Source organism: Piliocolobus tephrosceles, chromosome 6, assembly GCF_002776525.5.
Source record: "Piliocolobus tephrosceles isolate RC106 chromosome 6, ASM277652v3, whole genome shotgun sequence".
NCBI lineage: Eukaryota > Metazoa > Chordata > Mammalia > Primates > Cercopithecidae > Piliocolobus > Piliocolobus tephrosceles.
In genome coordinates, this window is record NC_045439.1 from 91,245,151 (window position 1) to 91,256,959 (window position 11,809).

Sequence of the window (11,809 nt, forward strand, 5' to 3'; positions counted from 1 at the left end):
GTGGAAACACCAGGTACAGGGCAGAATAAAAGCTCTGTTACCTTTTGCTTAATTAAAGCAATTATCTCATCAAAACAGCTGCTTTACACTGGGCCATTTTGGCTATGCAGGGCAGTAACCCATTCAAATTGCCCTAAGTAAAACAGAAAAAGCCCATGGACAGGGTTTGTTTCAGCCACAGCATGATTCAGGGACTCATTTATGCCACCAGGGTGTGGCACTCTCTCCCCACTGTCTGTGTTGGCCCCACTGTCAAACAGCTCTCCTCTCCAAGGGCGGGGCCTACAACAGCTCTGCTCCAGGTTCAAAATGCAGAAGAAACAAGAAAAGCCTCTTTCGGGGCCTAGTACCCTAGTACCATAGATCACACAAGCTTCATCCTGGAGTGGGCATGGCCTGGAGGGTGTGGGGACTGCAGGGCAAATGTCCCATCCAAAGAAGAGAACTGAGAATGCCGAGGGTATGGTTCTTTAGAGGGAAATGTGAGCAGCTACCAAATTAAGGGGAAACAGAAGCTGTGAGACCAAAACAAACATACATCACCATAAGTACATTTACATAAGTAAATGTACTTTTTTTGGTGGGTGGGCAGGGAGGGGGATGTGGGGGGACAAATTGTTAACAGCAGCTTCTACCGGGACAAGCTACCGGCAGCAAGAGAGGGCTACACCTTTCACTTTGTACCATTCTTTAACACTGACATTTTCTAACCATGTAATGTGCTATTTTTAATTTCTTCAAATCACAATTGAGGGTTTTTTCCAAAGAATTTTAGTTCTTAAGTTCTTATATACAAATGACATTTGTATATAAATGTTCTAATTCTTATTCAGAGTAAGCTCTAACATATGAACGGCAAAATCAGACATTAACTCCATACAAAAGCACAGATTTAGGCACTTTATCAAAGAAAAATGTTTAGAAATAAATGAGGTTATTGAGTCTTCTGTCAAACTCTGCAAAGGACTCTGATTCCCTACTTACATCCTTTAAAACTGTCACATTAAATGGAGCATATAACCCCTCGACACCAGCAGTACCTTTCCTAAATAAGGAAACAAAACAGAACCCCTAACTTTACAGACCACATAAAACCTGACGGACATCAAGAGTTCTCTTTTACTGAGGAGTGAGATTCAAGTCAAAGAAATTCAATACCACTTAGGATTTCAAGTGACATATTTTCTGTTCTATTTCCTGCATAGATTTTGTATTTACACCCCCTGGCTTCCTGGCTATATATTTAGATATCTGAGTTCACAAAGCACATTTTACCTTTAACATAATGAAAATGATGTACATGGCATGAAGAGTTTGACTCAATTAAGTCAAGAGTTTTAAAGACTTCTCTGATCAGAATTTGCTATCCTTTTAGTTGACAGAAAATAAAAAACATGGACACAGAAGGCAACCCAATCACAGCAGGTGCTTGGAGGGGAGTGGCATCTCTGTAGAGTTGACTCACCACATGTAAATGGGAAAAAGCAACACAGTCACATTTCCATGTTAGGTAATTTTACAGTAAACATGTATTTGTCAGTGTCCAGTATTAATTAGAAAACATCTGTCTTCTTACTTGAAGCCTATTATGCAGTAATTCTTTGACCACAAACTGGTCATGTGGCAGACCCTTTCTAGAAGAAACTAGAATGTCAACTGGCGTGCAGTTTCCTGAGACTACTCCCACCCCACGAGCTGGGCAAAGAGCTCTCCATGTCCACCTGTCCCTCCACAGTGTGCCACTGCTGCCCCATCACAGGTCTTCTCTTTTATTCCCAGCTCGATTGTCTTCCTTGGAAGCCTGAGATTTCACATCTCCTTCCTTCTTCTTTTTGCCCTTGTCTTGCTTTGTTTTATTTTTCTCTTTGCTTCCTCCTCCTTTGCCAGGGTACACCTGGCCCTCCAGAGTTACATCAGCACACCTGTCCTGACCGACCAAAAAGTCCTTGATCTCCCAGGCGTAGCTCCCATCGCGAAGCATGAAGATAGCACGGTCTGATCCCACTATGAACCTTGGGCAGAGAGATGCAATCAGACAGCCAGCACGTACTAGTAAGGTGCTAATGGGTCAGAGCAATTCTCTGGCACCCTGTTTACTTCAAATTCCACATGAATATGGAATAAAAAATTGGATTTTCCAAGGCCTAGCAGCTACTGATATCTCATGTATGAAAATATTAGCTTGCAGAACTATTAAATACCCAGCTCAGGACAAAACAGAAACAGACATTGGATGTTCCTTTGTAGTATAAATGGATGCCCATGTTAAAAGCAAACATTTGGAAAACCTCTCTAGGACACTGCAGAGGTGGCCCAGGGGCTGCTGCTGGGGAGGTAAAGAGGCAGCTTCGATCTGATCTGTATCTGCTTTATATTCTAGAGTGTCCAGTTACAATTTTATGGGACAAAAGACTTGTGCTGATAAAGGTGGAAAACCAAGGGCTTAGAGTGGGTCATGGTAAGAGGCTATGAAGGACTCAAGAGGACACTTGGTTATTGGACAGAAATCCTAGCCCCGGAGCTCAGCAGCAAGCAGCCCAGCTCGCCCACACTCAAAAGGTCCCAAGGAACAAAGCAGAAAGAATGAGGCCTGGGTGGAGTCCTAGTGTGGCCAGCAGGCATGATTCTTCTGTTCCTTAGGGACTACACCACGTGTTCCCCCTTCAGTTTATAACGCTCCCACCGCTCCACAGAGACCAGTGGGCCTTCTGGAGCACACATCACCAAGACATTTATTTGCTCTGTATAGGTTTCTATTTAAGCTAATTGAAAATATTTTGCTGGCCGGATGCTCTCTAAGTACTCCTTCCATTTCTTGTCATTACTTTCATATTTCCTAAACTAGAATATTTGCAGACCCCAAATTTCAGAACTGTTCTTGAGGAAAAAGCAGCAGATTTCTGAAAATTGTACCTCAGAAGCATACTTAGGTGTGAAAACTGAGCCTCTTCACATTAAATTAGTTATCTGTTAACAGCAGGGTCCAAGCTTTATGTGTGAACACAGCTACACACAAAAGCACTCTCCACTGAGCAGAAACTTCTAGCAGAAGAGGCTAAACTAAGCGATACACCCTTCTGTTCAGATGAGATAAAAGCTAAAGATTCAAAGATAAATAAAACTTTAGGATCAACTGAGTCATTAAAAAAAACACACACACACCAGGCACAGTGGTCAATGCCAGTAATCCTAGCACTTTGGGAGGTTGAGGTGCAAGGATCGCTTGAGACCAGGAGTTCAAGACCAGCCTGGGCAACATAGTGAGACCTCGCCTCTACAAAAAATAAAAACAAAAACTTAACAGCTTTTACCAACAAATGCTTCCACCCCCGACCCCCCACAAGATGGAGTCTTGCTCTGCTGCCAGGCTGGAGTGCAGTGGCATGATCTCGGCTCACTGCAACCTCTGCCTCCCAGGTTCAAGCGATTTACCCGAGGTCAGAAGTTCAAGACCAGCCTGGCCAATATGGTGAAACCCTGTTTCTACTAAAAATACAAAATTAGCCAGGTGTGGTGGCGGGCGCCTGTAGTCCCAGCTACTCGGGAGGCTGAGGCAGGAGAATCGCTTGAACCAGGGAGGTGGAGGTTGCAGTGAGGTGAGATCACACCATTGCACTCCAGCCTAGGCAACAAGAGCGAAACTCTGTCTCAAAAAATCATCATCATTATAATAATTAATAATAATAAAGAAAAGACCCAGCACAGCCTATGATTTTCTCAGCTAGTTGTTGGTGCTTTACCTCTGGACGTCATAGTTGGCATTGAAAAGGCTGCCCTGCCAGAGGCTCGTAATTTCCTCTGTCTCCTTCTCAGTGGGGCTTCCTGATACAGTGACAAACATCATGAGAGTCTTCCCTTTTTTCGTCATTTTCAATATGCTTTCAGGCTTGCTTGGGTCTATCTTTGAGAAGTCGACCGGTGCTGAGGGTCTCTTGTGTTCTGGAAGATCTCCTTCTTCAATTTCATCATCTTTCTATCAGGTTGGGGGAAAAGCATCAAACCTATCATCAGAATCTTTTTAACTGGCACAGGCAAAAACATCTGCATGATGTCAGGTGCATGTATATGACTTAAATTACAACATAAAAAGGAAAAGTAGGGATTTTCTTCCTCTTCTTAACTTTCAATACAGTCTAAGTTTCAGGCAGCAAATATTACCCAAACCCAGGTTACCAATCACAGAGTGCCCCCATGTGATGGGTTTCTAGAGCTTTTAAACTCTCATACAATCTACCCAACATGGTAGGCTGTAAAAATGGCCACATTCTGGTATGGTCATACAATGAAATACTTCACAGCAACAAAGAACAAATACTGTTACATGTAACAAATCCCAAAAACGTTAAGTGACAGAAGCCAGGTACAAAATAAGATTTACTATGCAATTCCATTTATTTAAAATTCAAGAATGAGCAAAACTAATTTAGGGTGACAGAAATTAGAACAGTGTTGCCTACAGAAGGGGGACAAGGTAGGATTAACTGAGAATGACACAAGATAACTTCTCTGGGGTGACGGAAATGTTCTATATTTTGACAGGCGTGTGGATTATACAGAAATATCCATTTATCAAAATTTATTGCAAGCCAGGCACTGTAGCTCAGCTTGTAATCCCAGCACTTTGGGAGGCTGAGGTAAAAGGATCACTTGAGGCCAAGAGTTCGACATCAGCCTAGGCAACACAGTGACACTCTGTCTCTAAAAAACAAATTAAAAAGTAGCCAGGCATGGCAATGCACACCTGTAGTCCCAGCTACTCAGTAGGCTGAGGTGGGAGAATTGCTTAAGTCCAGGAGTTAGAGATCAACCTGGGCACCATAGTGTGATCCCATCTCTTAAAAAAAATTAAAAAATTAGTCAGGTGTGGTGGCAGGTGCCTGTAGTCCTAGCTACTCAGGAGGCTGCAACATGAGGATCACTTGAGCCCAGGAGATCGAGGCTGTAGTGAGCTATAATCATGCCACTGCATTCCAGCCTGGGAGACAGAATGAGACCATGTCTTAAAAGAAAAGATTGCACTGTATACTTAAAATCTGCAGTCCATGTATACCCATTTCACTTAAATAATAGGTATTGTACAAAAATATCCAATTCCAGTTAGTAGGTTTGCTTTCTGTAGTGGCATGGGTTAGCCATTCTGAAACTATCTTATGTGACCTCTAGGATTGAGAAAAGGAGTAAACATATTGAGGATAATGAGGGCCAGGTTCTTAACTTCTGGAAATGAAGTTACAAATATGAAAGGGGGAAGAATGAGCCCTGTGGTATTAGGCTGGAATTGAAGGTATCAGGAGAAACTCAAGGTTTTTCATAGATTAACAGATGAGTAAACAGATAGTTGGATAAAAATATGTAAAAGAGCCTGGATTCATTGGAGAACAGGCTTATAGCAAGTGAGACAGAAGATGAGCCTAGAATAATCCTGCATCACAAAGTAGTAAAGTGCTCGAAGAATCGTGGAACATGTCAAAATGACACGGAAGCCAACTTTAGGCAGCTCTCAGGGGCCAAATTTGAAATAATCTCAACATCAAAATAAATAATAGTATGACTTACAACCCCTCAAACAAATGTTGAACCCATAGGGATAAAAACAAATGAATAAACTGCTAATACAAAATGGTAACTTTGTTTTTTTTTGAGACGGAGTCTTGCTCTGTCACTAGGCTGGAGTGCGGTGGCAAGATCTCGGCTCACTGCAACCTCCGCCTCCTGGGTTTGAGTGATTCTCCTGGGTCAGCCTCCTGAGTAGCTGGGATTACAGGTGCACGCCACCACATCCAGCTAATTTTTGTATTTTTAGTAAAGATGGGGTTTCACCATGTTGCCCAGGATGGTCTCGATCTCCTGACCTCGTGATCTGCCCACCTCCGCCTCCCAAAGTGCTGGGATTACAGGCATTAGCCACCACGCCTAATAAATAGAATATAGAATGACAGATAAAAAATCTTTAAAAGAACCAGGTTCTGGAACCAAGGAACCAGGTTCCTTGGAGAAAAGGCTAATGCCAGCAACTGAAAGAAATGAAGTACTGGCTAGGTATGGTGGCTCACACCTGTAACCTCAGCACTTTAGGAGGCTGAGGCTGGAAGATCACCTGAGCACAGGAGTTAAAGACCAGCCTGGGCAACATATCAAGACCCCATCTCTACCAAAAATAAAAAGAAAAAAGAAAAAAAGAAATGAAGTACTGACTGATACATGCTACAACACAGATAAACCTTGAAAATATTATGCTAAGTGAAAGAAGGCAGATATGAAAGACTACACATTCTATGATTCCATTTACAGGAAATGTCCAAAATGGATAAATCTGTCAAGACAAAAGATAGATGAGTGATTGCCTGGGGCTGGCTAGGGAGTTGGGAGAAAACAGGGGAGGAGTGGTTGAAGGTTTCTTTTGGGGATGATAAAAATGTTCTAAAATTGGCCGGGCACGGTGGCTCAAACCTGTAATCCCAGCACTTTGGGAGGCTGAGACGGGCAGATCACGAGGTCAGGAGATCGAGACCATCCTGGCTAACATGGTGAAACCCCGTCTCTACTAAAAAATACAAAAAACTAGCCGGGCAAGGTGGTGGGCGCCTGTAGTCCCAGCTACTCGGGAGGCTGAGGCAGGAGAATGGCGTGAACCTGGGAGGCGGAGCTTGCAGTGAGCTGAGGTCCGGCCACTCCAGCCCGGGCGACAGAGCAAGACTCCGTCTCAAAAATAAAAAAAAAAGTTCTAAAATTGATTTTGGTGATGGCTGTAAAACTCTCCGAAGATACTAAAACTAAAATGCACATTTTACATGGGTAAATTGCCTATGGCATGTGAATTGAATCTCAATAAAGCTGTTACCTAAAAAAAAAGAAAAAGCCACTAAGTCATTCTTACTTGGTGCTTTTGACCAATCTCTGAAGGGCCAAGATTTAAGATACCATTAATAATGTACTATATTAAAAATAATTTTAGTAAAAAATAAAAATGAAAGAATTCTACACAGTGCTTGAAGGTGATCCATACTGACATCAAACCTGGGATCTGGTTTCAGTTCTACACAACTAGCTTTGTGACCCTGCCTAAGAATCCTTACTCCTCGAGGCCTGTTTCCTCATCTACAAAATGAAAAGCAGAACGAAGTGATCTCCAAGGCCCCAGTAACGTGACCACATGTAACGCACCAACCTTCTTTTCAACTCTGCCACCTTCTCAACTGACGTGTTTCTTTCTTATTTTACTTTGGAAGAGTCACTGGTGGCGACTTGCAGACAGGAGCATGGGCTGTGCTGTCAGATGGATGCGCTCCATCACTATGCAGCCTTGTGCAAGTTACTTAGCCCATCTGAAAATAACTTTCCTTACCTATAATGGAAAGGAGAGGGCAATAACAGCGTCTCCCTCCTAAGGTTTGTTTGGGGATGTAATGACTTAAAGGCAAACAGTATTCAGTGCTGCATCTGTTGGCTATGACACTGCTGACTCCTTAGGCCTCTGTGATCTGGCCTCCAATCACAATCACCGCATGGAAATTACACTCTCAAAGTCGCAAAGGACCTCCTAGTTGCCAAATTCACAGGTTGTTTCTGTCTTTATCTTAATTCTCCATAACATCTGTTATAGTCTCCTCAAAACACTGCAAGACTTTTAGTTGGTTCAATATCCTAGAATATTTGCATTTTTCAGACTGATTTCACTAATAATCATGAAATTAACTCAGTAGGTCCCAAGCACCTTTTTTTTTTTTTTTGAGATGGGGTCTCACTCTATTGCCCAGTTTGGAGTGCAGTGGTGCTGGTGCAATCCTGGCTCACTGCAACTTCTGCCTGCCAGGCTCAAGTGATCCTCCTATCCCAGCCTCCTGAGTAGCTCGGACCACAAGTGCATGCCACCACCCCTGGGTAATTTTTTTTTTGTAATTTTGGTAAAGATGGGCTTCACCATGTTGCCCAGGCTGGTCTTGAACTCCTGAGCTCAAACGATTCACCCACCTCAGTCTCCAAAGTGCTGGGATTACAGGCGTGAGCCACTAAGCCCAGCCCAGCATTTCTTTGTTAATGTAAATATAATTAAACAGTCGTTAAGTCTAGTGTATATAGTATGGGTAAAAATTGTTTCGAGAGACTTAAAAAAAAGCGGCTTTAATTTCCATTTTATATGTCTGTGTTTCAGTTACATAAAAAAAAAAAAAAATTGCAAAATAGTACCCTAATGAGCCTGGAGGACATTAGGTTAAGTGTAACAAGCCAGACACAGAAAGACAAATACTGAGCATTCTCATTCTTATGTGGGACCTAAAATAGTTGTGTTCACGTAAGTGGAGATTAGAATTGTGGTTACTAGAGGATGGGAAGGGGAGGGGAGATAGGGAAGGAGGATGGTGAATGGATACAAAATTATACTAGATAGGAAGAATAAATAGTGCTCTATAGTATTGTAGGATGACTATAGTTAACAATAATTTACTGCATATTTTCAAACAGCTAGGAGAGAATTTTAAATGTTCCCAACACAAAGAAATGATTAATGTTTGAGGTGACAGATATGCTAATTATCCCGAACTGATCATTACATTGTATACATGTGTAGAAATACAACTCCGTACCCCATAAATATGTATAATTATTGTACGTTACGGTGGGGCCAGGGACAAGTCTGGCAGTCCCCTGACTCCAGTTCTAGCCCTGCCTCCAGGCCTGTCTTGCATTTTCAACTGGCTTTGTAGCTCCTTCATTACTGTTTGCCAAAGTCAAAAGCTACAAAGCTGAACTCCCCTTTCTGCAAATCCTCTTCTTCCTCCTATGGTTTTTGATATTAATAATAAGTGACACCCACTGAGTAGCTACTAAGTTCCAGGCACTCTACATATATTATCTCCAACCTTCAGAACAATCCTACTAGGCTTCCATTTAATATATGAGGAAGATGATGTTCAGAAAGGACAAATGATTTACTTAATTTACTCACCTGCTAGAAGTACAAACCACATTTCTGGCTCCAAATCCCTCCAACTGCCCCTTCCCATTATACCTGGCTATCATAACATAAAATGAAATAACCACCTTTGGTTTTTCTATACCAACTGGGACTCAGAATTAGTTCTAACACAATAGAAGGAATTCTCACCTTCTCTCCACACATCTGAGGCACAGCCTCTCATTGAATCACTGTTTCTCACACTGCTGGGGAAGGAGTGAGGGTATGGATTTAGAGATGGTCACAAGAGAAGAACTGCTTCCTATAAAAAAAGCACCCACAGAGATGGATACACTCTCCCACATAAAAACACTGTTACTGGGGAAGGGTCCTCATGTCTGTAGAGTGTCTACAAACATTAGCTCATTTAATCCTCATGGCATCCTGCAAAGCAGGGCATTCTCTGGCTTTACAGATACCTAAAACTAGGATCAAGTAGCTAGTGAGGGGTAAAGTTGAGTTCAAAATCTGTCTTTTTTTTTTTTTTTTTTTTCTTTGAGACAGAGTCTCACTCTGTTGCCCAGACTGGAGTGCAATGGCATGATCTCGGCTCACTGCAACCTCTGCCTCCCTTGTTCAAGCAATTCTCGTGCCTCAGCCTCCCAAGCAGCTGGGATTACAGGTGCCCGCCACCATGCCTGACTAATTTTTGTATTTTGAATAGAGATGGGGTTTCAACATGTTGGCCAGGCTGGTCTTGAACTCCTGACCTCAGGTGATGCACCTGCCTTTGCCTCCCAAAGTGTTGGGATTACAGGTGTGAACCACTGCGCCTGGCCAATCTGTCTTTTTACTACATTATGTGGCCCTGCTGTTCACAAAATCAATCACTTGCCCAGGCATGGTGGCTCACGCCCATAATCCCAATGCTTTGGGAAGTCAAGGTGGGAGGACTGCAAAGGCCAAGAGTTCAAAACCAGCCTGGCCAACATAAGGAGACCCTACCTCTATAAAAAATAATTAAAAAAACAAAATCAACCATCAAGCCATGTTAAAAGTATAAAAATCTCACATCTCTCCTTTCTACTCTGCTCCTGCAGTTTCTAGCTTAATCCACGTCTTCCTCACCATCCTTCATTTGCACTTCTGTTCACCAGTATGTATGGCAGTACAGGTAAAACAGTTCAAAGAACAGGCTCTAAAGTCGTGACAGATTTTGAAACTCAACTAGCTTGTTGTGCGATGTGGAGCAAGTTAAATAGCCTCTTTGTGCCTCAATGTCATCATCTAGAAAATAGGGATAAGTAGCTCCCTCATGGATGGGTAAAAGGATTAAATAAGATAATGTGTTTTTCTTGGCCTGCAAAGTCTCTCCCTGCTCATCCATCCTGTTATCTACTGTTCCCAGTGCAATCTTTGTTCATCTCTGCAGCACCTCTTCGTCTAGCTCAGGGTCTGAGTAGGTCAAGGGGAGGATTTCTCATGAGGTGATGTTCTCAATCTGGCAGATCAAAAGGCTTTATTTGCTGTAGTTCAAAAAGAGAAGGATATTGCAAGGGAGATGGTGAATGGGGACGTTCTCTCTACACTCAAATCTACCCCAATCTTTCCATCAGCTGCTGATAACCACATGAAAACACAGGACTGCATTCTTCTAGTCAGATGAATCAGGTGGTATTTTAAACTTGTGTCTGAAAGTCTTTCCCTCCTCCCCCAACACACACAGAGATAATCACAAAATAACAAACACCAGTGTTGGAAGGAATCTTAGGAACCATCCAGTAAACCTCCTCATGTTGCAAATAAGGAAACTGAGGCCTAGAAACTAGACATGCCCAAGGTTCCACAGCTATGCAAGTCAGCCAGGACAGTACAATCACCTCAGGAAGGGGGAAAGGCAGCAATGTGATTTTGGCCATTAATCTTTACCTTAAAAGCTTATTACACACTCCCTGTAACTGCACACCCCGGTGCATCCAAGTGACAAACGAGAAAACGCACTCTCCTTTGAACAAAAAGCGTGAGTTCCACGATACAGAGCCACTAGCCATTGCTACTTCTCCCCTCAGTAAAATAAATCCACCCACAAAAAACACAAAATTCCCAGCAGGGACATATACCAAAACAGGAAGTCTAACATTCTACTGATTTAGAAGACAGCTGAGATAACCATTAAGGAAGACCATCTTCACTGCAACCCACTCTCCCACCCATCACCCCAAAACAAAAGGAAAATGAAGGAAATGCTCTTTAGTAGAGTGGGAAAGGTCTCTCTCCCCGTTTACAGGGCTCACTGACCACAAGGATCAACGCAAAGACAACCAAGGCACTGAAAAGTGAAGGGAGAGAAAGGCTGAACACTGAGGGGCTGACCCGTAATGGGAGTGGCTTGAGAAGTGGCAGGGGGAACAGGGCACTGGAATGAGAGAGGGCTGGAGCGAGGGTCAGCAGGGCGCGCGAGTGAGAAGAGGAATGGAGGGTCAGCAGTGGCTTCAGTGGGTAAGGGTTCAAGGCATGAGTAGAGGAGGTTAGGGGGTCAGAAAGGTCCCAAGACAGAATGGGTAAGGGGTCAGTGGCGACAGGGTCCCGGACAGAGAAGAGCCAGGAGGGTGTGAGCGCGCCGCGGACCTCCCACTGCTCCAGAAGACGCGCCATGTCTGCATCATTGTAATCGCGAATATCCTTCTTCTTCTTCCGGGGAGGTGGGGTAGACTCGTCGGGCGTCCCGGGCGAGCCTTCGGCCGCGCAGGACCCAGGCGGTAGTAGCAGCAGCAGCAGCAGGTCAGAGGCACAAAGCAGGACCACAGCCTTGCGCGCCCAGCTGGAAGCCGCCATTTTGGCCTCGCCGCGCAACGCCGCAGACACGCGGCTCCGACAGGCGCGGGACCCCGCCTTGCACACGCCTTCCTCTCC

At 43.7% G+C, this 11,809-nt stretch overlaps 1 protein-coding gene across 1 annotated transcript; it reads right to left on the reverse strand.

Annotated features, from left to right (window-relative positions):
* Positions 1-707: 707 nt before the first annotated feature.
* Positions 708-11,809, reverse strand: MESD (mesoderm development LRP chaperone). The gene is made up of 3 exons (XM_023193398.3): positions 11,525-11,809; positions 3,741-3,973; positions 708-2,012 (listed from the first exon to the last, which is right to left on the reverse strand). The coding sequence occupies exons 1-3, from the start codon at positions 11,729-11,731 to the stop codon at positions 1,754-1,756; spliced, it is 699 nt and encodes a 232-aa protein (XP_023049166.1). The 5' UTR covers positions 11,732-11,809; the 3' UTR covers positions 708-1,753.

Excerpts from the sequence above, each read along its gene's own strand:
- MESD (XM_023193398.3), bottom strand. The coding sequence starts at position 11,731 with ATGGCGGCTTCCAGCTGGGCGCGCAAGGCTGTGGTCCTGCTTTGTGCC. Across the intron at positions 3,974-11,524 it reads GTCTTCTGGAGCAGTGGGAG|AAAGATGATGAAATTGAAGA; the intron begins GTCCGCGGCGCG and ends CCAACCTGATAG. Across the intron at positions 2,013-3,740 it reads GCCAACTATGACGTCCAGAG|GTTCATAGTGGGATCAGACC; the intron begins GTAAAGCACCAA and ends TCTCTGCCCAAG.